The sequence below is a fragment of the Ranitomeya variabilis genome, chromosome 7 (assembly GCF_051348905.1).
Source record: "Ranitomeya variabilis isolate aRanVar5 chromosome 7, aRanVar5.hap1, whole genome shotgun sequence".
Lineage (NCBI taxonomy): Eukaryota > Metazoa > Chordata > Amphibia > Anura > Dendrobatidae > Ranitomeya > Ranitomeya variabilis.
This window is the reverse complement of record NC_135238.1, coordinates 94,007,265-94,033,966: the sequence shown is the minus strand read 5'-3', so window position 1 is coordinate 94,033,966 and position 26,702 is coordinate 94,007,265. Positions and strand designations below refer to the sequence as shown.

The following is a 26,702-nucleotide window of genomic DNA, read 5'->3' as shown; positions in this document are numbered from 1 at the left end:
GGTTGATAAATCTGTCACCATTGGTACTTTACAGCCTAAGTTCATTTTGTCTGTTACCCTGATTTGTTCCCTGTCATCTTACCCGGTTAATGCCTTTGTAGATTCAGGTGCTGCCCTGAGTCTGATGGATTGGTCATTTGCCAGGCGCTGTGGTTTTTGATTTGGAGCCTTTAAAATTCCCTATTCCACTAAGGGGAATTGACTCTACGCCATTGGCTACTAATAGACCTCAGTACTGGACACAAGTGACCATGTGCATGACTCCTGTTCATCAGGAGGTGATTCGCTTTCTTGTATTGCATAATTTGCATGATGTTGTCGTGTTGGGTCTACCATGGTTGCAGACTCATAATCCAGTCCGGGATTGGAAAGCTATGTCTGTGTCAAGTTGGGGTTGTCAGGGAATTCATGGTGACGCTCCTGTGGTGTCAATTGCTTCGTCCACTCCTTCTGAAGTACCTACGTTTTTGTCAGACTACCAGGATGTATTTGAGGAGCCCAAACTCAATTCTCTACCTCCTCATAGGGACTGTGATTGTGCTATAAATTTGATTCCTGGTAGTAAGTTTCCTAAGGGACGACTTTTCAATTTATCTGTGCCGGAGCATGCTGCCATGCGGAGTTATATAAAGGAGTCTTTGGAGAAGGGACATATTCGCCCGTCCTCTTCCCCTCTTGGTGCGGGATTCTTTTTTGTGGCTAAGAAGGATGGTTCCCTGAGACCTTGTATTGATTATCGCCTTTTGAATAAAATCACGGTCAAATTTCAGTATCCTTTGCCATTGTTAACTGATTTGTTTGCTCGCATTAGGGGGTCTAGTTGGTTCACCAAGATAGATCTTCGTGGTGCGTATAACCTTGTGCGTATAAAACAGGGTGATGAATGGAAAACTGCATTTAATACGCCTGAAGGCCATTTTGAGTACCTGGTGATGCCTTTTGGACTTTCTAATGCTCCTTCAGTCTTTCAGTCCTTTATGCACGACATCTTCCGTGAATATCTGGATAAGTTTATGATTGTGTATCTGGATGATATTCTGGTTTTTTCGGATGATTGGGAGTCTCATGTTAAGCAGGTCAGGATGGTCTTTCAGGTCCTGCGTGACAATGCTTTATTTGTGAAGGGCTCAAAATGTCTTTTTGGAGTCCAGAAGATTTCTTTTTTGGGTTTCATTTTTTCTCCTTCTACTATTGAGATGGACCCAGTCAAGGTTCAGGCTATTCATGACTGGACGCAGCCTACATCGGTTAAGAGTCTTCAGAAGTTCTTGGGTTTTGCTAATTTTTACCGTCGCTTCATAGCTAATTTTTCTGGTGTTGTTAAGCCTTTGACGGATTTGACCAAGAAAGGTTCTGATGTGACTAATTAGTCCTCTGCGGCTGTGGAGGCCTTTCGGGAGCTGAAGCGCCGGTTTTCTTCGGCTCCGGTCTTATGTCAGCCAGATGTCTCACTTCCCTTCCAGGTGGAGGTTGATGCTTCCGAGATTGGAGCGGGGGCTGTTTTGTCGCAGAGAAGCTCCGATGACTCTGTGATGAAGCCATGTGCTTTCTTTTCAAGAAAGTTTTCGCCTGCCGAGCGGAATTATGATGTCGGTAATCGGGAGTTGTTGGCTATGAAGTGGGCATTTGAGGAGTGGCGACATTGGCTCGAGGGAGCTAAGCATCGTGTTGTGGTCTTGACTGATCACAAGAATTTGATTTATCTCGAGTCGGCCAAGCGGCTGAATCCCAGACAGGCTCGTTGGTCGTTGTTTTTCTCTCGTTTTGATTTCGTGGTTTCGTACCTGCCTGGTTCGAAGAATGTGAAGGCTGATGCTCTTTCTAGGAGTTTTGTGCCTGACTCTCCTGGAGATTCAGAGCCGGCTGGTATTCTTAGAGAAGGGGTGATTTTGTCTGCCATCTCCCCAGATTTGCGACGTGTGCTGCAAGAGTTTCAGGCGGATAGACCTGATCGCTGTCCACCGGAGAGACTGTTTGTCCCGGATAGATGGACCAACAGAGTCATCTCCGAGGTTCATTCTTCGGTGTTGGCGGGCCATCCTGGAATATTTGGTACCAGAGACTTGGTGGCCAGGTCTTTTTGGTGGCCTTCCTTGTCGCGGGATGTGCGTTCCTTTGTGCAGTCTTGTGGAATTTGTGCTCGGGCTAAGCCTTGCTGTTCTCGAGCCAGTGGTTTGCTGTTACCTTTGCCTGTCCCGAAGAGGCCTTGGACGCACATTTCCATGGATTTTATTTCAGATCTCCCTGTCTCTCAGAGAATGTCTGTCATCTGGGTGGTGTGTGATCGTTTTTCTAAGATGGTCCATTTGGTGCCCTTGCCTAAGTTGCCTTCCTCCTCCGAGTTGGTTCCACTGTTTTTTCAAAATGTGGTTCGTTTGCACGGGATTCCTGAGAACATAGTTTCTGACAGAGGATCCCAGTTTGTGTCTAGATTTTGGTGGACCTTTTGTGCTAAATTGGGCATTGATTTGTCTTTTTCGTCGGCCTTCCATCCTCAGACGAATGGCCAAACCGAGCGAACTAATCAGACCTTGGAGACTTATTTAAGATGTTTTGTTTCGGCTCATCAGGACGACTGGGTTACTTTTTTGCCGTTGGCCGAGTTTGCCCTTAATAATCGGGCTAGTTCTGCTACTTTGGTTTCTCCTTTCTTTTGTAATTCGGGGTTTCATCCTCGTTTTTCCTCGGGTCAGGTGGAGCCTTCTGACTGTCCTGGAGTGGATGTTGTGGTTGATAGGTTGTATCAGATTTGGAATCATGTGGTGGACAATTTGAAGCTGTCTCAAGAGAAGGCTCAGCTCTTTGCCAACCGCCGTCGCTGTGTGGGTCCCCGACTTCGCGTTGGGGACTTGGTGTGGTTGTCTTCTCGCTTCGTTCCTATGAAGGTCTCCTCTCCTAAGTTCAAGCCTCGGTTTATCGGTCCTTATAAGATTCTGGAAGTCCTTGGCCCTGTGTCATTTCGTCTGGACCTCCCAGCATCATTTGCTATTCATAATGTGTTCCATCGCTCGTTGTTGCGGAGGTATGTGGTGCCTGTGGTTCCTCCGGTTGAGCCTCCTGCCCCAGTGCTGGTTGAGGGAGAATTGGAATACGTGGTGGAGAAGATCTTGGATTCTCGTATTTCTAGACGGAGGCTCCAGTATTTGGTTAAATGGAAGGGCTATGGTCAGGAGGATAATTCTTGGGTTGTCGCCTCTGATGTTCATGCAGCCGATTTGGTTCGTGCCTTCCATGTGGCTCATCCTGATCGCCCTGGTGGTTTTCATGAGGGTTCGGTGACCCCTCCTCAAGGGGGGGGTACTGTTGTGAACTCTGTGTTCAGGCTCCCTCTTGTGGTCACTGGTGGTACGGTGTGACTTTTGCTTTGGGCTCCCCCTGGTGGCTTTGCCTGTTATCCTGCTGGTCTCTGGCTATCAGCTGGTTCGTTATCCTCTGGGAGGTTCCTATATAGCTCTGTTTTACTTCCACTTGTTGCCGGCTGTCGATGTAATCAGTGCTACTCAGATTCCTTCTGACTACCTTGCTCCCAGTCCATCCAGGATAAGCTAAGTTTTGTTTTCTCATTTTTTGATCAGCAGTGTTTATCATGTTTTCTGTTCCAGCTTGCTAAAATGTAATTCCCTCGCTTGCTGGTTGCTCTAGTGGGCTGAGTTTCTCCCCACACACCGTTAGTTGGTGTGTGGGTTCTTGAAATCTCAGGATGGATATTTTGTAAGGGTTTTTTATTGATCGCATAGACCCCTGCTCTATTTTCTGCTTTCTAGTACTAGTGGGCCTCTTTTGCTGAATCTGATTTCATCCCTATGTATGTGCCTTCTTCTTACTTCACCGTTAATATTTGTTGGGGGCTTCTATATCTTTGGGGATTATTTCTCTGGAGGCAAGCGAGGTCTTTCTTTCTCTTTAGGGGTAGCTAGTTCCTCAGGCTGGCTCGAGTCGTCTAGGAATTTTTTAGGCACGTTCACCGGCTACCTCTAGTTGTTTTGGATAGGTTCAGATTTGCGATCAGTCCAGTTACCATCTCCCTAGAGCTCGTCCTTAGTTTAATCACTTGCTGATCTATTTGTGATCCTCAGCCACTAGGGATCATAACAGGTTTCCACTGTTTAGGCACATCAGGGGCTCTGCAAACGCGACATGGTGTCCGATCTCAATTCCAGCAAATTTTGCATTGAAAAGTCAAATGGTGCTCCTTCCCTTCCAAGCTCTGCCATGCGCCCAAACAATGGTTTACCCTAACATATGGGGTATCGACGTACTCAGGAAAAATTGTACAATGACTTTTGTGGTCCAATTTCTCCTGTTACCCTTGGTGAAATAACACAAATTGGATCTGAAGTAAAAATTTTGTTAAAAAAGTTTTTTTTTAAACATTCCAAAAATTCCTGTGAAGCACCTGAAGGGTTAATAAACTTTTTGAATGTGGTTTTGAGTACCTTGAGGGGTGCAGTTTTTAGAATGGTGTCACTTTTGGGCATTTTCTGTAATATAGACCCCACAAAGTCAATTCAAGTGTGAGGTGGTCCCTAAAAAAATGGTTTTGCAAATTTTGTTGTAAAAATGAGAAATCGCTGGTCAATTTTTAACCCTTATAACTTCCTAACAAAAAAATTATGTTTCCAAAATTGTGCTAATGTAAAGCAGACATGTGGGAAATGTTATTTATTATCTATTTTGGATGATATGACTCTCTAATTTAAGGGCATAAAAACTAAAAGTTTAAAAATTGCAAGATTTTCAAAATGTTCGCCAAATTTCCATTTTTTTCACAAATAAACGCAAATCAAATCGAAGAAATTTTACCACTATCATAAAGTACAATGTCACGAGAAAACAACCTCAGAATCACCAAGATCCGTTGAAGCGTTTCACAGTTATGACCTCATGAAGTGACAGTAGTCAGAATTGAAAAAAATGGCCCTGTCAGGAAGTTCAAAACAGGCTTCGGGGTGAAGGGGTTAAGGGTTTAATTGGGGCCTATATTTCTGTTATCATTTCCACCACTTTTTTGGGGTGCTGATTCGCTCGCCCACACCCGACAAGGCTCCACACATAGTTGTAAGTTTGTGTGTAAGACCCTAGTGACTTGTCAGTCAGCCTCCGAATTGACCGGGGCCTCCTGGGATCCACTGAGAAAGATCATGCTGGAAGATGTATTCGACCACTAGGGGGCGATATGACCGCCCAATGTCAGGACCCTCTTCGGTAGAGCCGGCTCTGCTCTGTTTTCTCGCAACCCCAGTGTGTGTCCGCACATCTAACGAACGCTACAAGGAAACCCATGAAACAATCCCAGCGTCGTGACATCAGCACCCCGGAAGGGAAGCGGCGGCCCTCCCACGTGACGCGGGCTGTGTATCTGGCAGAGCTGCGGCTGGCGGTGCCGCGTGTGGACCTGTAGCGGAGCCTCAGCGAGTCCGCCGGGAACTTAGGCTGTCGGCATGTCAGAATCCTGTACCGGAGAGACGGGCGGAGACCGGAGTTGGACCGATGCGCAGAAGGAGTTCATGGCCAAGGTCAGGTGACCCCGCTGGCTAGGCTGCGCGGCAGTGAGGTCCCCACCTTTATACGTAGGTGGCAGTGGATGTTTGGAGGTTACAGGACACGTGAGGATGACACGTTGTTGCAATAGTGCGCTTTGTGTTCTGATCCATATAAGGCTACGTTCACATTTGCGTTGTGCGCCGCAGCGTCGGCGCCGCAACGCACAACGCAAACAAAAACGCAGCAAAACGCATGCACAACGCTGCGTTTTGCGCCGCATGCGTCCTTTTTTCTATTGATTTTGGACGCAGCAAAAATGCAACTTGCTGCGTCCTCTGCGCCCGGACGCGTGAGCCGCAGTGACGCATGCGGCGCAAAACGCAAGTGCACCGCATGTCCATGCGCCCCCATGTTAAATATAGGGGCGCATGACGCATAAAATACCCTAACGGTGGTATCTAAATATAAACCACCCAAACTCCATTGGTGAACACATATGGAGAACATGGGGTCGCGTTACTTGGTTCTTGTCGGCCTGCACTTGGGGACGCTGTTCCCTCTGACTCCTTGTGGGTAATGTTACAGCTCCTGGTTCTATCATGGGCGAATATTCTGGCCATGTTCTAAACTTTGCTTATGCCCTCTTCATCTTTGTGGAGTGTTCTCCATATGTGTTCACCAATGTATTATGTGTATTTGTTTTTAGTTATGTTTTAATATTTTGGTGTGGTTTGTTAATAAAATTCCTGTTTATATACTTGTGTTATTGTCATTTTATATATCCGTGGTGTGCATATGCATAGTGGCCGCCTTTTCCTTTTTTTTTGCAGCCCCTATGGGGGCGCAGCCTAGCCGGACGGTGCAGCCTCTATGGGGGGCCGCAGCCTAGCCGGACGGTGCAGCCTCTATGGGGGGCCGCAGCCTAGCCGGACAGTGCAGCCTCTATGGGGGGGAGCCGCAGCCTAGCCGGACAGTGCAGCCTCTATGGGGGGGAGCCGCAGCCTAGCCGGACAGTGCAGCCTCTATGGGGGGGAGCCGCAGCCTAGCCGGACAGTGCAGCCTCTATGGGGGGGAGCCGCAGCCTAGCCGGACGGTGCAGCCTCTATGGGGGGCCGCAGCCTAGCCGGACGGTGCAGCCTCTATGGGGGGCCGCAGCCTAGCCGGACAGTGCAGCCTCTATGGGGGGGAGCCGCAGCCTAGCCGGACAGTGCAGCCTCTATGGGGGGGAGCCGCAGCCTAGCCGGACAGTGCAGCCTCTATGGGGGGGAGCCGCAGCCTAGCCGGACAGTGCAGCCTCTATGGGGGGGAGCCGCAGCCTAGCCGGACAGTGCAGCCTCTATGGGGGGGAGCCGCAGCCTAGCCGGACAGTGCAGCCTCTATGGGGGGGGGAGCCGCAGCCTAGCCGGACGGTGCAGCTTCTATGGGGGGGTGCTGCCTAGCTGGACGGCACAGCCCCTATGGGGGAGCCACAGCCTAGCCGGACGGTGCGACCTCTAAGCTGCAGCTTAGCCGGATGGTGCAGCCGCTAAAAGAACCACCTTGTCAGAATGCAGCATTAGTGCTGCACAAGTGGCTTTTTTAGTTTAAAACGCCGGGTGGGTGACAGGTTCCCTTAAAGCAGGTGACATTTAATGGGGAATTTTTGTTATCTCTGATCATGTTGAAATACTGATGAAAAAAGTCATTTAGCATATTGGCTTTTTCCTCATCCTCATCCACCATTTCACCCAGACTATTTTTAAGGGGGCCAACACTATCATTTTTTAGTTTCTTACTATTTATGTAGTTAAAGAATATTTTGGGGTTATTTTTGTTCTCTCTGGCAATGAGTCTCTCTGTCTCAATCTTTGCTGCCTTGATTTGCTTTTTACAGAATTTATTTAATTTTCTGTATTTATTTAATGCCTCATCACTACCTACTTCCTTTAATTCTCTAAATGCTTTCTTTTTGTCACTTATTGCGCCCCTTACAGCTCTATTTAGCCATATTGGTTTCCTCCTATTTCTAGTATGTTTATTCCCATACGGTATATACTGTGCACAGGTCCTATCCAGGATGCTAATAAACGTCTCCCATTTTCTTTGTGTATTTTTATGTCTCAGGATATCGTCCCAGTTAATTGCACAAAGATCATCTCTCATCCATTGGAAATTTGCCCTCCTGAAGTTTAGTGTCCTTGTAACCCCTCTACTACACATCTTATTCAAGGATACATGAAAACTTATTATTTTGTGATCACTATTCCCCAAGTGACCCCCAACCCTTATATTTGCTATGCGGTCTGGCCTGTTGGTTAATATTAGGTCTAGCAGTGCCCCCCTTCTTGTTGGGTCCTGAACCAGTTGTGAAAGGTAATTGTCTCTCATAGTTGTCAAAAACCGATTACCTTTGCTGGAACTGCAGGTTTCTGTTCCCCAATCTATTTCGGGGTAGTTGAATTCCCCGATAATAATGACTTCTCCTTGAGTCGCAGCTTCATCTATTTGCTTTATGAGTAGTGTTGAGCATTCCGATGCTGCAAGTATCGGGTATCGGCCGATACTTGCTGTATCGGAATTTCCGATACCGAGATCCGATATTTTTGTAATATCGGATATCGGTATCGAAACAACATTAATGTAAAAAGGTGTAAAAGAAAGAATTAAAATAAAAAAAATCGCTATACTCACCTGTCCGACGCAGCCGGGACCTCGGCGATTGTAAGCGGCAGCGTTGTTTCTTTAAAATTCGCGCTTTTACTTGCTTACGTGAATTCCCGGCTTCTGATTGGTCAGGGCGGCCATGTTGCCGGGACTCGGACCAATCACAGCAAGCCGTGACGAAATTACGTCACGGCTTGCTGTGATTGGTCCGCGTCCCGGCAACATGGCCGCCATTAACCAATCACAAGCCGTGACGTCACGGGAGGCTGGACACGCGCTTATTTTGAAAAGCGCGCGTGTCCAGCCTCCCGTGACGTCACGGCTTGTGATTGGTCACGGCGCCATATTGCCGGGATGCGGACCAATCACAGCAAGCCGTGACGAAATTACGTCACGGCTTGCTGTGATTGGTCCGCGTCCCAGGAACATGGCCGCCATTAACCAATCACAAGCCGTGACGTCACGGGAGGCTGGACACGCGCTTATTTTGAAAAGCGCGCGTGTCCAGCCTCCCGTGACGTCACGGCTTGTGATTGGTCACGGCGCCATATTGCCGGGACGCGGACCAATCACAGCAAGCCGTGACGTAATTTCGTCACGGCTTGCTGTGATTGGTCCGAGTCCCGGCAACATGGCCGCCCTGACCAATCAGAAGCCGGGAATTCACGTAAGCAAGTAAAAGCGCGAATTTTAAAGAAACAACGCTGCCGCTTACAATCGCCGAGGTCCCGGCTGCGTCGGACAGGTGAGTATAGCGATATTTTTTATTTTAATTCTTTATTTTACACATTTATATGGTTCCCAGGGCCTGAAGGAGAGTTTCCTCTCCTTCAGACCCTGGGAACCATCAGGAATACCGTCCGATACCTGAGTCCCATTGACTTGTATTGGTATCGGGTATCGGTATCGGATTGGATCCGATATTTTGCCGGTATCGGCCGATACTTTCCGATACCGATACTTTCAAGTATCGGACGGTATCGCTCAACACTATTTATGAGGATATTCTCCATTGCTTCCATTATCAACAAACCCCTATCAGTAATTTATTATTTTCCCCCCCTCCCCTTATCTCCACCCACAGGGACTCTACATTTTCATTAGATTCACCTATATTATCAGGCAGGATGGCATTTAATCAAACTACTGGATTTATTGGACTCTAAGATTCAGATCCCACGATTAGTTTTTGCTGCTGCATATCTTAATTGTGCTAAAGACAGCAGTACAGCTTTGGCGAAGAGGATGGGATTTATAGAACTCTCGTGCTTTTTTAATTTTTTTTAAATTTATTAAATTTTGCGAAGTGTAAATTAACCTACAACGCGAGTATGAACTGCAATGTGTTTATTCCTCTTCCGTGTACACAAGGATTTTTTTTTTGTGAATTTTCTCTATAGACCAATATCATATGTCAAAAATCTGCTGGTGAAAACCTATGTAATCTGCAAATGACTATATCAGTAAAGGATTGTCATAGCCAAATATCAGGAAGTATTAAAAATAAGCAGCTTTTTGTAAAACGTACCATGATGAGACAAACCGCAGCAATAACAATGCAAGAAACCTAATTCACATAATAGGTGCAGAAAGTCTGCAACATCAACAGCTCATCAATACTCGTGAGAACGCAGCCTTGGTGTAAAACCACACTGTGGCTCTACAGACCCGGAGGGCACTGTGGGTGGGCGGAGGGCACTGGGGGAATCCTACACTGATGAGCAATGTTTCGGTGAGATTGGGCTAGTAAGGAGGGGGGAGGGGTCTGCTGCACTGAGACCCAAGAATTGCAGAATCGGCTCTATATGATCATGATGGGCAGTCCGGCTCATTTTGATGATCTGACTCAGTTTCACACTAGCTTTTATCCGGGCTACGGAGGGATGCGGACTTCCTCTGTGAAGCCCCGCCCACTGCTGCGCCTCTTCATTCAGCTACGTCTGCGTGCGCACCCTATCTTTAACCCCTTCATGACCCAGCCTATTTTGACCTTAATGACCTCGCCATTTTTTGCAATTCTGACCAGTGTCCCTTTATGAGGTAATAACTCAGGAACGCTTCAACGGATCCTAGCGGTTCTGAGATTGTTTTTTCGTGACATATTGGGCTTCATGTTAGTGGTAAATTTAGGTCGATAATTTCTGCGTTTATTTGTGAAAAAATCGGAAATTTGGCAAAAATTTTTAAAATTTTGCAATTTTCACATTTTTAATTTTTATTCTGTTAAACCAGAGAGTTATGTGACACAAAATAGTTAATAAATAACATTTCCCACATGTCTACTTTACATCAGCACAATTTTGGAAACAAAATTTTTTTTTGCTAGGAAGTTATAAGGGTTAAAATTTGACCAGTGATTTCTCATTTTTACAACAAAATTTACAAAACCATTTTTTTTAGGGACCACCTCACATTTGAAGTCATTTTGAGGGTTCTATATGGCTGCACCCCTCAAGGTGCTCAAAACCACATTCAAGAAGTTTATTAACCCTTCAGGTGCTTCACAGCAGCAGAAGCAACATGGAAGGAAAAAATTAACATTTAACTTTTTAGTCACAAAAATGATCTTTTAGCAACAAATTTCTTATTGTCCCAAGGGTAAAAGGAGAAACTGGACCACGAAAGTTGTTGTCCAATTTGTTCTGAGTACGCTGATACCTCATATGTGGGGGTAAACCACTGTTTGGGCGCACGGCAGAACTCGGAAGGGAAGGAGCGCCATTTGACTTTTTGAATGAAAATTATCTCCATCGTTAGTGGACACCATGTCGCGTTTGGAGAGCCCCTGTGTGCCTAAACATTGGCGCTTCCCCACAAGTGACCCCATTTTGGAAACGAGACCCCCCAAGGAACTTATCTAGATGCATAGTGAGCACTTTAAACCCTCAGGTGCTTCACAAATTGATCCGTAAAAATGAAGTACTTTTTTTTCACAAAAAAATTTCTTTTATCCTCAATTTTTTCATTTTCACATGGGCAACAGGATAAAATGGATCCTAAAATTTGTTGGGCAATTTCTCCTGAGTATGCAGATACCTCATATGTGGGGGTAAACCACTGTTTGGGCGCACGGCAGGGCTCGGAAGGGAAGGCACGCCATTTGGCTTTTTGAATGGAAAATTAGCTCCAATCATTAGCGGACACCATGTCGCTTTTGGAGAGCCCCTGTGTGCCTAAACATTGGAGCTCCCCCATAAGTGACCCCATTTTGGAAACTAGACCTCCCAAGGAACTAATCTAGATGTGTGGTGAGCACTTTGAACCCCCAAATGCTTCACATAAGTTTATAACGCAGAGCCATGAAAATAAAAAAAAAAATTTCTTTTCTCAAAAATGATTTTTTAGCCCGCAATTTTTTATTTTCCCAAGGGTAACAGAAGAAATTTGACCCCAAAATTTGTTGTCCAGTTTCTCCTGAGTACGCTGATACCCCATATGTGGGGGTAAACCACCGTTTGGGCACACGTTGGGGTTCAGAAGGGAAGTAGTGACGTTTTGAAATGCAGACTTTGATGGAATACTCTGCGGGTGTCACGTTGCGTTTGCAGAGCCCCTGATGTGCCTAAACAGTAGAAACTCCCCACAAGTGACCCCATTTTGGAAACTAGACCCCCAAAGGAACTTATCTAGATGTGTGATGAGCACTTTGAACCCCTAAGTGCTCACAGAAGTTTATAACGCAGAGCCGTGAAAGTAATAAATAAGTTTTCTTTCCTCAAAAATAATTTTTTAGCCCGCAATATTTTATTTTCCCAAGGGTTACAGGAGAAATTGGACCCCAAAAGTTGTTGTCCAGTTTCTCCTGAGTACGCTGGTACCCCATATGTGGGGGTAAACCACTGTTTGGGCACATGCCGGGGCACGGAAGGGAGAGAGCACCATTTGACTTTTTCAACGCAAGATTGGCTGTAATCAATGGTGGCGCCATGTCGCGTTTGGAGACCCCCTGATGTGCCTAAACAGTGGAAACCCCTCAATTCTAACTCCAACACTAACCCCAACACACCCCAAACCCTAATCCCAACCCTAACCACAATCCTAACCCCAACACACCCCTAACCCTAGTCTTAACCCTAATTCCAACCCTAACTCAAATTCTAACCCTAAGGCTATGTGCTCACGTTGCGGATTTGTGTGTGGATTTCTCCGCACCGTTTTTGAAAAATCTTCAGGTAAAACACACTGCGCTTTACCTGCGGATTTACCGCGGATTTCCAGTGTTTGTGTGGATTTCACCTGCGGATTCCTATTATGGAGCAGGTGTAAAACGCTGCGGAATCCGCACAAAGACTTGACATGCTGTGGAAAATACAACGCAGCGTTTCCGTGCTGTATTTTCCGCACCATGGGCACAGTGGATTTGGTTTTCCATAGGTTTACGTGGTACTGTAAACGTGATGGAAAACTGCTACAAATCCGCAGCGACCAATCCGCTGCGGATCCGCAGCCAAATCCGCATCATGTGCACATAGCCTAATTCTAACCCTAATTCCAACCCTAGCCCTAACTGTAACCCTAATTGTAACCCTAATTGTAACCCTAGCCCAAAGTGCGACCCTAGCCCAAAGTGCGACCCTAGCCCAAAGTGCGACCCTAGCCCAAATTATATTTTCTGTATTTTATTATTGTCCCTACCTATGGGGGTGATAAAGGGGGGGGTTTATTTACTATTTTTTTTATTTTGATCGCTGTGATAGAACATATCACAGCGACCAAAATGTACAGGGAACGAATCTGCCGGCCGGCAGATTCAGCGGGTGCACTACGCATGCGCCCACCATTTTCCAAGATCGCGGCGCCCATGGAGAAGACGGACACCGGGAGGGACATCGGAGCTCGGTAAGTATGGGGGGGTGGGATCGGAACACGGGGGGGAAGCGGAGCATGGGGGGAGCGGACAGGGGGAGCGGACAGGAGGACGGAGGGGAGCAGACATGAGGACGGGGCAGAAAGGACGACTGGGGAGGCGATCGGCGGGTGTGGGGGGGGGCAGATCGGGGTCTCCAGCCATGGCAGATGCTATTGCAGCATCGGCCATGGCTGGATTGTAATATTTCACCATTTTTATAGGTGAAATATTACAAATCGCTCTGATTGGCTGTTTCACTTTCAACTGCCAATCAGAGCGATCGTAGCCACGGGAGGGTGAAGCCACCCCCCCTGGGCTGAAGTACCACTCCCCCTGTCCCTGCAGATCGGGTGAAATTGGAGTTAACCCTTTCACCCGATCTGCTGGGACGCGATCATTCCATTAGGCGTCACAGGTCGGATTGGCACCGACTTTCATGACGCCTACGTGGCGTCAAAGGTCGGGAAGGGGTTAACATTGGGTACGCTGGCCATGCCGCTGTATGCGGGTGCCGCCGCATGCGTCGTTTTGACAGTGCGATGACCTGCGCCGAACGCAATATGTTGCATTTTCGTGCAGATGCCGCACCGTCAAAATGACGCATGCGGCGGCATCCGCATACAGCGGCATGGCCTGTGTACCCAATGTTAAAGATAGCGTGCACACGCCGCATGCAGCCGTAGGCGGAACTGAACAAAGAGGCGTAGCAGTGGGCGGGGCTTCACGGAGGAAGTCCGCAGCCCGGATAAATGCTAGTGTGAAACTAGCCTCACTTGGCTCTGATCACCAAAAAGAGTCAGATCGTTTGCATCCTAAATGGATAACACTTATTTAAAATTAAATTAATGCAAGGAGGGGTGAAATATGTGTGTTAGTAGGAAAAATAAAACGAACAAAAGAAATTCCAAATATAACCTAAATCAATTTTATTTAAACTATATATATGATTATTAATTGTATGTCTTTTTTTCAACAGTTTAAAGAACAGAAGGTAGTTATTGATGAGCTCTCCACCCTAAAGAAAGATAGGGTAAGCCATTGACGATGTATTATGTTCCGTTTACTCTGGACACTGCATGAAAACTCCATATACTTCATACACTGCAGCCTTTATCTGGTCTAAGTGGTAAAGATGGGGCTCCATTCCCCTGGCAGGCAGTGTTTCCCTTAGGCCAGGTGCACACGTTCCATTGTGGCGCCTACGCGCTGCCGTCTATTGAACGCCGGTGAATCTTCTGTGGTCACTGAATGGTGCGGATTCACCGCATCCAATACTGTACTGGTGATATTTCTCTTACGGAGCCTGGTGTCTCCACAAGAGAAAATACAAATGCTGTGGTCTGGAGAGAAGCGCATGTCCAACTCCGCAGGTGAGCCACCGGAGTCTCTGGACACAGTGGGCATGGGATTTCTAGTATAAATAGATAGTACAAAGTATAATGTTACAGGGTATATACACTAGATTCCTTGATAGGGCGTTGATCCAGGGAACTAGTCTGACTGCCGTATGTGGAGTCGGGAAGGAATTTTTTTCCCCAATGTGGAGCTTACTCTTTGCCACATGGTTTTTTTTTGCCTTCCTCTGGATCAACATGTTAGGGCATGTTAGGTTAGGCTATGGGTTGAACTAGATGGACTTAAAGTCTTCCTTTAACCTTAGTAACTATGCAGCAATTACTGACTGTGGGCACATACCCTTACACCTCAGTTAGGGCAGTATGCTTTGCCTTTAGTTTTCTAGCTGTATTTTGTTTTCCTATATAGAAGGCCACGTACAAAAAGTACACTGATACCAGCCCAGGGGCATATGCCATCATTATGGTTTAGGCAGTGTGTGTACAGAGCCATAACTGTGCTCCATAATGATAAATAATAATAATCTTTATATAGCGCCAACATATTCCGCAGCGCTTTAAAGCTTAACAGTTTCAAACACAACAGTCATAAGTAATAACGTTACAAGGCTATCGGAAGGAGATATAAAAGGGGAGACAAGGGGCGCAGAGTCTAAGTGTAGGTGTATATTCACAGCAAGAAATATATATTGTTGCACTCACCCTTTGGATGTCTTGTATGTACATTCAATTGATCCGTATGATGGATCCACGTCTTATAATATTCCGGTATGCAGCACTATTGCAGGAACTATGCCAGCCTTAATCCAAGGATTGCATGTGAATACAATGGTTAGAGAAAAAAAAAAAAAAAATTCCTTTCTTGGCGCTTCCGGAAGACAAGGATAGTTTGAAGGTTGAGATAATTTGCTCAGTACCAAATTTATTAGGACACTTTAAGAACAAAACAACGCGTTTCAGCCCACAACGGCCTTCATCAGGTATTATATGTGCTTTTAAAAATGTTTTAAAAGAAAGTTATCTTTATAGACTGGTGACTCCTAACACATAGCAGGGGTGTGCCTGAATTAATTGGGATTAACACTCCACCCCAAGTGAGTCAGTGTGATCTTAAACCAATCCTGGTGTATCAAATGTTATAATAAAAAAAAAAAAAATTATATATATATGTAAATAAATATACAAGACATATTATAAATTGTAAATTTACACAGTAAATCCTTTTGAAAAGTATTTCAAAAACTATTAAAAACTATTAAATTACATATTGTCTTAGCAAAATGTAAAAATTTCAAAGTTAGGTAAGTAGAAAAAAAAATAAACAAAACAATATAATAAAATAGATGAATGGATTAATTAATAAATATGCGAAGCATATTATAAACTGCAATATTACACAGTGGATCCTGTGATCCTTTCCACACATATTTATAAAACAATTAAATAGCTTTGTAGCAGAATTCAGAAGGGAAAAAATATACATATACTTATACGCACATATATATATATATATATATATATATATATATATATATATATATATATATATATATATATATATATATATATATATATATATATAACCTTTTTTTTTTTTTCTCTCTTCTTCTATCCCTTTTCCCCTTCATCTTTCATTTACCTCTTCTCCCTCTCCCTCCTCCTTTCCTCTCTATTTCGAATCTCTATACATTTTCCACTGTTTCATTGAGGCCATCGGGATATAAGGTTTTCAATCGGAAAATCCAATAGGACTCCTTTCTATTTAATTTCTGGATTCTGTTGATGTCATTCTGTGGTATTTGCTCCACAGGGGTTGCCTTTATGTCAAATTTTTTGTGATGTTTGACCAGAAGGTGTCTGGACAGACTATGTTTTAAAAAACCTTTTTTGGTGTTGTGCCTGTGGCCATTCATACGCAATCGCACTGATTGATCCGTATGATGGATCCACGCCTTATAATATTCCGGTATGCAGCACTATTGCAGAACTATGCCAGCCTTAATCCAAGGATTGCATGTGAATACAATGGTTAGAGAAAAAAAAAAAAAAAATTCCTTTCTTGGCGCTTCCGGAAGACAAGGATAGTTTGAAGGTTGAGATAATTTGCTCAGTACCAAATTTATAAGGACACTTTAATAAGAACAAAACAACGCGTTTCAGCCCACAACGGCGTGCAAGTAGAAAAAAATACTAGATGGGAATATAATTTCATCACAGCTTTTAATCAGGGAAGCGTGCAAGTAAGACAGATTTTAAATAAGTATTGGTACATCCTAAGGCTAGGTTCACATTGCGTTAGGGCAATCCGTTTAGCGCTAGCGGATTGCGCTAACGCAATGTATTTTTATGGATCGCGTTTGGGGGGTCGCGTTAACGTCCCCGCTCTCGCAGATCCCCGATCTGCGAGAGCGGGGAACGGACCTCGGGCGCGCCGCGGACGCTGCAAGCAGCGTCGGAGGCGCGTCACAGAAGAACGGCACATCACTAGCGCAAGCCGAAAAAGGCACGCGCTAGTGATGCGCTGCTGGCGAAATTAACATTGCTGTCAATGGGTGCGCTAACGGACCCGTTGCACGGCGTTAATTGCGACATTTTCGCCGTGCAACGCTGTCCGTTAGCGATCACCCATTAACGCAATGTGAACCTAGCCTAAGAAAGGATTCTTTTTTAAAACAATGGTTACCTAAGTATCCCGGTATTACATTTCGGAGGGGAGTCACAATTAAAAACATCATTGCTCCTAGTAATTTGGGGAAACCCCTTTCCTCTTTAAATACTAAAGAGACTCCTATACAACATCCTTTTGGAGTTTTCAAATGTGGATCTAAAAAGTGTCACTGCTGCAACATCCTCAGCCATAAACAAAACTGTATTATATCAAGCAGTACAGGAGAAACCATAAATATAAATCAACATCTCACTTGTGATAGTGACTATGTTATTTATGTGATCACTTGTGCTTGTGGCCTTCAATACGTGGGTCGCACCACACAGACAGTGCGATTGCGTATGAATGGCCACAGGCACAACACCAAAAAAGGTTTTTTAAAACATAGTCTGTCCAGACACCTTCTGGTCAAACATCACAAAAAATTTGACATAAAGGTAACCCCCGTGGAGCAAATACCACAGAATGACATCAACAGAATCCAGAAATTAAATAGAAAGGAGTCCTATTGGATTTTCCGATTGAAAACCTTATATCCCGAAGGCCTCAATGAAACAGTGGAAAATGTATAGAGATTCGCAATAGAGAGGGGAGGAGGAGGGAGAGGGAGAAGAGGTAAATGAAAGATGAAGGGGAAAAGGGATAGAAGAAGAGAGAAAAAAAAAAAAAAGGTGTATATGTGTGTGTGTATATATATATATATATATATATATATATATACGTATAAGTATATGTATATTTTTTCCCTTCTGAATTCTGCTACAAAGCTATTTAATTGTTTTATAAATGTGTGGAAAGGATCACAGGATCCACTGTGTAATATTGCAGTTTATAATATGCTTCGCATATTTATTAATTAATCCATTCATCTATTTTATTATATTGTTTTATGTATTTTTTTTTCTACTTACCTAACTTTTAAATTTTTAAATTTTGCTAAGACGATATGTAATATTTATATTAATATATGTAACATTTGATACACCAGGATTGGTTTAAGATCACACTGACTCACTTGGGGTGGAGTGTTAATCCCAATTAATTCAGGCACACCCCTGCTATGTGTTAGGAGTCACCAGTCTATAAAGATAACTTTCTTTTAAAACATTTTTAAAAGCACATATAATACCTGATGAAGGCCGTTGTGGGCTGAAACGCGTTGTTTTGTTCTTATTAAAGTGTCCTAATAAATTTGGTACTGAGCAAATTATCTCAACCTTCAAACTATCCTTGTCTTCCGGAAGCGCCAACAAAGGAATTTTTTTAAGTAATAACGTTAGCAATACAATAATTAAAGCAAAATAAGACGACCCTGCTCGTGAGAGCTTACAATCTACAATGAGGTGGGGGAGATATAAAATACAGGTGTGTATTTACAATGATGTATGTATTTACAATGCTGGTCCAGCCATCTTCAGGGGGTGGGGGATAGTGAATGGGATGGTCCTAATATCTTGGGGTAGAGCATTCCAGAGGATTGGCTCAGCATGGGAGAAGTCTTGGAGTTGGGAGTGGGAGGTACGGATTAGTGCAGAGGTTAGTCGAAAGTCATTTGCAGAGTGCAGAGGTCGGTTAGGCCGATAGACAGAAATGAGGGAGGAGATGTAAGGGGGTGCCGCACTGTGAAGAGCTTTGTGGGTGAGAACAAGTACTTTGAATTGTATCCTGTAATGAATGGGCAGCCAGTGTAATGACTGGCGAAGAGCGGACGCGTTTGAGTAACGATTAGCTAGATGGACAACCCTGGCTGCTGCATTAAGGATAGACTGGAGAGGGGAAAGTCGAGTGAGGGGATGGCCAAATATTAGAGCGTTACAGTAGTCCAGGCGGGAGTGGATCAAGGTGACAGGGTCTTTGTTGTTTCCATGGTGAGAAAAGGACGGATTCTAGAGATGTTCTTTAGGTGTAAGCGGCACGAGCGGGCAAGAGATTGTATATGGGAGGTGAAGGAGAGACTGGTGTCAAACATAACACCCAGACAGCACGCCTGCTGCCGGGGTGTGATGGTGCCACCTACGGAGAGGGAATTGTCAGATTTAGAGAGGTTAGTAGATGGCGGGAGCAGAAGTTGTTCAGTTTTGGAGAGGTTGAGTTTCAGATAGATAGCGAACATGATGTTGGAGACTGCGGACAGTCACTGGCGTTCTGTAGTACAGCGGGAGTAAGGTCAGGGGATGATGTGTATAGTTGTGTGTCATTAGCATAAAGATGGTACTGAAAGCCAAATCTGCTGATGGTCTGTCCAATTGGGGCCATGTAGAGGGAGAAGAGAAGGGGGCCAAGGACTAAGCTCTGAGGTACCCCGACAGTGAGAGGAAGAGGAGATGAAGTGGAGCCAGAGAACAGAACACTGAAGGAGCGGTCAGAAAGATAGGAGGAGAACCAGGAGAGAGCAGTGTCCTTAATGCCTAGTGACTGGACTGGAGAGAGTAGGAGAGGGTGGTCAACAGTGTCGAAAGCTGCAGAAAGGTCTAGAAGAATGAGCAGAGAGTGGTCACCATTACATTTTGCTGTCAGAAGGTCATTGGTCACCTTGATGAGTGCCGTTTCTGTCGAATGTAGGGGGCGGAAACCAGACTGTGAAGGGTCTAGGAGGGAATGAGTGGAGAGGTAACGGTAAGGCGGGAGTAGATCAGGCGCTCCAAGAGTTTAGAGATGAAGGGGAGATTGGAGACTGGTCTGTTGTTGTTTGTGCAGGATGGGTCGAGGGAGGGTTTTTTTAGTAATGGGGTAATGATAGAGTGTTTGAAGCAGGAGGGGAAAATGCCAGAGGAGAGGGAGAGATTAAAGATTGTAGTTAGGTGAGTTGTGACGACTGGAGGAGATGTGAGGGAATGGGGTCGGTAGTGCATGTAGTCGGACGAGAAGAAGAGAGGAGCCTGGAGACTTCTTCTTCTGTGATGGGATCGAATGTGGAGAGTGAGTTAGGGTAAATGCAGGGAGGTATGGGAGTTGCTGCGCTTGGTGTCTGGGAGCGGATTTCCTGACGGATGTTATCTATTTTCTCTATAAAGTGGGAGGCCAGGTCATCAGCACAAATGTCTGTGATAGGGGCTTGTGCTTTTGGCCTAAGGGAGTGAAAGGTGTCAAAAAGTTTCTTGGGGTTGTTGGATAGTGAGGAGATCAGAGTGGTGAAGTAGGTCTGTTTGGCGAGGTGAAGGGCAGAGTTATAGGTTTTTAACATAAATTTGAAGTGTATGAAGTCTTCTGGTGGGCGAGTTTTCCTCCATAAGCGTTCAGCACTCCTAGAGCATCACTGGAGAAATCGGGTTTGCGATGTGAGCCAGGGCTGTTTTACTCTGTGCTTGGAGGTTCTGAGGGTGAGGGGAGCTACTTGGTCCAGGGTGCTTCTAAGAGTCATTGTAGTGATGTACTGCCAGATCAGGACAGGAAAAAGAGGAGATTGGGGACAATGATGAGTGTAGGGAGTCTGAAAGTGTGTTAGGGTTGATAGCATGTAGATTTCTGAATGTATGGTAGGTAGGAGGGTGCTGGGGTGGGCAATTTCTTGTTCCAGTGCCAGCAGCTGCTTTATGCTTGTAAGCAGTGCATGGCAGGGACGTCATGCACTACTTACAAGCCGGAAAACTCACTGCTCCCTACGCCGGGACTATGTTTGTGGAGGGCAGTGAGTATTCATTGCTCACTGCTCCCCATGCCGAGACTATGTGCGTGGAGAGCAGTGAGTATTCATTGCTCTTTAGCAGTGAGCACTGTCAGCCGCCGGCTTCCTGCAGCTTCCGGGCCTTCACATGTCCCTGCTACAAAAGCGAATGAATATTCACTGCATTTCACACCTATGGGAGTGGAGAGCAGGTACATCTGAACTATAAGACTCGCCCCCCATTTTTGGAGGAAAAGAGTGCGTCTTATAGTCCGAAAAATATGGTAAAACTCTGCCTGCTTATAATACAAATTAGCATGTGGATTTCAAAAGCTCTCCTTAGGTCAATTTACGTTACTTAAAAGAAAATGGTGGGCGTGATGATTTTCTAAATCTCATCTACTTTACTGAACTGCAAAAATACAGTGACTGAAACTCATTGTGGGAGCATAAATTAAAGTTTATGTAAGTAGGGGTCACAAAATCAAGGTTCCAACACACTTCAAATAAAGTGGACAACCCCTTTATCAGTGTGTTCTTTGCAGGATTGTTACAGGTCCTTGTAATTCAGGGACATGAATGAAGACCATCACACCAAAAAAGTGTGAGCAAGATTTTATCCTGTTAGGCTATATCATACTTGGACAACCCATTCTGAATTGCTATGTTCCCCCTCATAAAATAAAAGCCGCCTATACTCCCCACTGCAGTGTTCCTGCGGGTTCCTGCCTACTGAGCCCTGCAGGCAATCAGCGGCCCCTTCACTCACTTTTTTCGCACATCCAGAGGTGGTGGTAGAGCAGCGCAGCTCACTGCTTCCGGGTGTGTTTAGTCTGAAGGAAGTGAGATTGAAGATGCCGCTGATTGACTGCAGGGCTCAGGAGGCATATCAACGTTGCAGGTGACCAGGCACCTATGATTCTGGAAGGGCGCTGGAGGCAAGTATAGGCTGTTATTTTATATGGGGAAATTGAGAAGACGTGGTCTGAGTAGTGGATAACCCCTCGAAGTGCATCTTTTTATGCATTGTTGGAGAGTAGGTTGTTCTAATTGTTGGTTTTTTTTTTTTTTTTTTCGTACTAGAGTTCTATTAAATAACTTTCTATTTATTTAAATATTGCCTTTGGCATGCTTGAACAGTGCATTCATTTCTTATTTCTGTAAATGGGAGGTTACCGATTTGTACTGTTTTTGTTTTTAGCGGGTTTACAGACAGCAGTTGAACAGCAATATTTACTTTCTTGCGGATCGATCAGAAACACTTAGTGAGTGCAAAAGTGAGTAAATTTGCTTTTGTTGCCATTGATATCACTTTATAATATTTCATATATAATTTATAGCGTAAATATATTTTATATAATTTTCTTTGTGTAATTATGTGTATATATTTTTTCATATTATATTCATACTTAAGTACATACTGAAACTTCTATTATTTAGATCTTCTTATCCTCACAGACAAGATTGTAGTTAGAAGTAAGACCACTATTGTAAACATGCAAGCAAAAACCACTTTTGCATCACTTTAACCCCTTACTAACATCGGATGGGATAGTACGTCCGATGTTAGTATCCCCCGGTTTGATGCAGGGCTCCGGCGGTGAGTCCACCTCAGAGCTGGGACATGTCAGCTGTTTTGAACAGCTGACATGTGCCCGCAATAGCGGCGGGTGGAATCGCTATCCACCCGCCGCTATTAACTAGTTCAATGTTGCTGTCAAACTCTGACAGCGGCATTTAACAAGCGCATCCGGCTGGAAATGCGCGCACCGCTGACCCCCGTCACATGATCGGGGGTCATCGGTGCATCAGTATGACAACCAGCGGTCTCCTTGAGACCTCTATGGTTGTTGATGCCGGATTGCTGTGAGCGCCACCCTGTGGTTGGCGCTCATAGCAACTCGGCTACGTAGAGGCAATCTGAGCATCGCCTCTATGTAGCAGAGCCTCCTATGAAGGCTATTGAAGCATGGCAAAACTCTGTAAAAAAAAAAAAAAGTTTTTAAAAATATGAAAAACCAAAAAAAAAGCATAAGTTCAAATCACCCCTCATTCAAAATAAAACAATAAAAATAAAATCAACCTTACACATATTTGGTATCGCCGCATTCAGAATCGCCCGATTTATCAATAATAAAAAAAAAAAAAAGATTGCTAAACGGCGTAGCGAGACAAAAAATCAAAACGCCAGAATTACTTTTTTTGTTGTCGTGACATTGCATTAAAATGTAATAACGGACGATCAAGAGATAGTATCTGCATAAAAATGGTATCCTTAAAAACATCAGCTCGGCGCGCAAAAAATAAGCCCTCAACCAACCCGAGATCACGAAAAATGGAGATGCTATGGATATCGGAAAATGGAACAATTTTTTTTTTTCTTTTTTAGCAAACTTTGGAAATTTTTTCCACCATTTAGATAAAAAAGAACCTAGACATGTTTGGTGTCTATGAATTCGTAATGACCTGGAGAATCATAATGGCAGGTCAGTTTTTGCATTTAGTGAACCTAGCAAAAAAGCCAAACAAAAAACCAGTGTGGGATTGCACTTTTTTGTAATTTCTCCGCACTTGGAATTTTTTTCCCGTTTTCTGTAACATGACATGGTAAAACCAATGATGTTGTTCAAAAATACAACTCGTCCTGCAAAAAACAAGCCCTCACATGGCCATATTGACAGAAAAATAAAAAAAATTATGGCTCTGGAAAGAAGGGGAGCGAAAAACGAAAACGCAAAACTGAAAAAAAGCTCTGGTCATGAAGGGCTTAAAAAATGATGGAGGGAATAGATTATTCTCCTTCTTCCCCTCCCATACAGTGATCTCTCCATGATACAGACTATGCATCAAACACCCCTAAACAAATCAATTAATCATTGTTTTTATCAATGAGGAAAGTGTACAGCAAATATCTGAGCTATTTCAGAGCAGCAGAAGTAATTACAATGGATGAAGACATTTAAATCTTACCTATTATATCACACCTGGAAGGTGCAGGTGAAAAGAGGAGAGAAAAAAAAAAGATTATAGAGGGAAGGGTTTTAAGGGGTTGTCTGGTTGTGAAAGAACAGTCTGCAGTACCTTTGTGACTACAGACTGCCAGATTGTGACAGTGTGTGCGATGCAGTCATGCGTCCTCTGTTTCCTGTGCGAGTGGGCGGTATCATGCTTGCCTGAGATTTGCATAGTTATGGCTACGTAAGACTCCTGCGCTTCCATTAATTCATTTCTACTGAGAGAAGCTGGGTGAGACTAATCGGCACATGATCACAACTATGCCAATCATACATGCAGTCATGTGACTGCCACTCCCACTGGAGGAATCGTGACTGTGTGCATTGCACACCGTCATGACTTTTCTCCAAGACTGTAGGACCACCTTTAATGAACCCCCTGTAGTTGTAGAGAAGTAGTAATCAAAATGAACTAAACATCTACATTTTTATTTGACAGAGAAATTGGACACTATGACTCCTTCTTACCAAGAAATGTCTGAATGTTTACAAGCCACTAAATAATCTTTTCAGTAGGTCAAGATGTGTGGAATATGCTGTTGTGTCAGTTTGACCTCTGATGTAATTAGGCCGTGCAATGAAAATGTCCTGAATTTACGACGCCGGGGCCCTGACAGCAGCTGTCGCCTGTTGGTGACAGACACTTGCCACAAGTACAGCTGTTTTTTTTCCGGTCATGTTCTTCATTTGCGAGGAGAACTGACTCCTCAGCCCTTGCAAGATAGAGATGGCAATGTATTTCTTTGGAATGGAGAAGTCTTTGGTGGAGTTGACATTCCTGGCACTGCTAATGACACCCAAATAATATTTGAGCATATTGCGTCCTGTGACAATGAGCATGACATATTGGCATTGATTTCTAAATTACATGGTCCTTGGGCTTTCATTTACTATCAGAAGAAAAAGCATAACCTGTGGTTTGGGAGAGATTTTTTTGGTCGCCGCAGTCTTTTGTGGCGGTTTGGAGAGAACCCCGAGGAAGCATTGTGTCTGACTTCTGTAACTGAATTACCTTGTAAGTCAGATGATGTACAGTGGCATGAGGTTCCAGCATCTGGTATTTTTAAGTGCAACCTAAGCTCATGTGCTGAAATAAAGTCAATAAAAGTTACTCTATATTCATGGATGTTTAATACAAAAGAGGAACAACTGGAAAAACTGCAAACCTTTGTTTCTAACGACTTTGAAATCCCTGTATCCAAAATTATACCTGAAAATGGCGGGCTGATCAGTCCTGTGACTCCACTGAATACAGCTATTCCTGAATCCTTGCCAGACTCAAACTGCCAAACTCTTTCTAATGGACTAACTCTGAATCATCTTAAAATGCTGATCTCAGAAGTGCATAAGAAAAATGCTGAGTCTTTTATCGAAGTTTTAAGTGCAGCTGTGAGGAAACGTGTTTTATGTTTACCGCGTGAAAACAGACTCTTGACTTTGGAACCTGAAAATCTGGCAAATGTTGCAATCCTTTTTTCTGGCGGAATTGATTCAATGATGCTGGCTGCTCTTGCAGATAGACATGTTCCCCCAGAGGAACCTATTGACCTACTCAATGTTGCGTTTATGATGAAGCCTCAGAATTACCATATAAAAAAATGTCGTTCACAAAAGAAACAAGGCTCCTCAATTTCACACCAAGGAGATGCCAATTCCCTTAAATACTTTGATCCATTTGATGTTCCTGATCGAATAACTGGCAGGCTGGGTTTAGAAGAACTTAAAGCATTAAGTCCTAGAAGAATATGGAATTTTGTTGAAATTAATGTCACACCAGAAGAACTTGAACAAATGAGACAACAGCATATCTCGCAGTTAGTCCAACCTTTGAACACCGTTCTAGATGACAGCATTGGCTGTGCTGTTTGGTTTGCGTCCAGAGGAACTGGCATGCTGAAAAGCAGTGGTGAAATGAAGCCATATACCAGCAAAACGAAGGTAAGTGAATAAGTGAGAATAAAGGACTAACTTCTATACCTTTTGAATACAGTTATGAGTATAGCTGGCTTTATCTTCACTTAAAGGGACTCCGTTTGAACAGACCTGTGCTGACAAGGTACATGCGCTCAGTGGTGGGGCCAATCATTCAAATTCACCTTCCCACCGGCTTGGTTTCCATCTATTTCCTGCTTTCTCTGGCCCTATGATGCCGGAGCTGTCAATCAAAAAAGAGGGGGTAGAGATAGGTGGGAAGGTGTATATAAAGAATTGGCCACACCTTTGTGCACCAAGCGCCAGTACTTAGTTTGAACAGTCATTCCATGTTTCCAATACGTGAGGTATCTGTTTGTTTGTTTTTTTTCCACAGGTACCTCACGTGCTCATTATAATCTATGGTGCTATTCACATGTCCATGTAATTTCATGGACTATGTCTCCTTGCAAAACACAAGGAGACGTCTGGTTTTTTTTTTCCCGACCGCACGGATGACACTGTGCTCTTTGCACCATTCCATATGACTGAAAGTGACTGGCTACAGGGAGGATATGCCGTAGTTTTTGGACCATAAGAGGCATCTATGTTTTAGAATAGGAAAATGGGAAAAAAAATTGAAGCAAAATATATGTTCAATTATGTACTAATAACCCCCATTCTTCTATTTATATGTCCCCTATCCTGGAATGCAATGGGCCCCTTCATCCCTATCCTGGAATGCAATGGGCCCCCTTCATCCCTATCCTGGAATGCAATGGGCCCCCTTCATCCCTATCCTGGAATGCAATGGGCCCCCTTCATCCCTATCCTGGAATGCAATGGGCCCCTTCATCCCTATCCTGGAATGCAATGGGCCCCTTCATCCCTATCCTGGAATGCAATGGGCCCCTTCATCCCTATCCTGGAATGCAATGGGCCCCTTCATCCCTATCCTGGAATGCAATGGGCCCCTTCATCCCTATCCTGGAATGCAATGGGCCCCTTCATCCCTATTCTGGAATGCAATGGGCCCCTTCATCCCTATCCTGGAATGCAATGGGCCCCTTCATCCCTATCCTGGAATGCAATGGGCCCCTTCATCCCTATCCTGGAATGCAATGGGCCCCTTCATCCCTATCCTGGAATGCAATGGGCCCCTTCATCCCTATCC

The 26,702-nt window shown here is 44.4% G+C and overlaps 1 protein-coding gene across 2 annotated transcripts in view; it reads left to right on the top strand.

Moving 5' to 3' along the window:
- Positions 1 to 5,016: 5,016 nt before the first annotated feature.
- Positions 5,017 to 26,702, top strand: part of ASNSD1 (asparagine synthetase domain containing 1) — a 28,134-nt gene continuing 6,448 nt past the window's right edge. Inside the window, exons 1-4 of one of the 2 annotated variants that reach the window (XM_077275577.1) lie at positions 5,017 to 5,516; positions 13,953 to 14,006; positions 21,805 to 21,880; positions 24,057 to 25,555. In XM_077275577.1, coding sequence (XP_077131692.1) covers positions 24,140 to 25,555 — 1,416 coding nt within the window. In that variant the 5' untranslated portion in view covers positions 5,017 to 5,516; positions 13,953 to 14,006; positions 21,805 to 21,880; positions 24,057 to 24,139. Of the gene's footprint in view, positions 5,571 to 13,952; positions 14,007 to 21,804; positions 21,881 to 24,056; positions 25,556 to 26,702 lie in introns of both variants that reach the window. The other variant, XM_077275578.1, reaches the window with a different exon arrangement.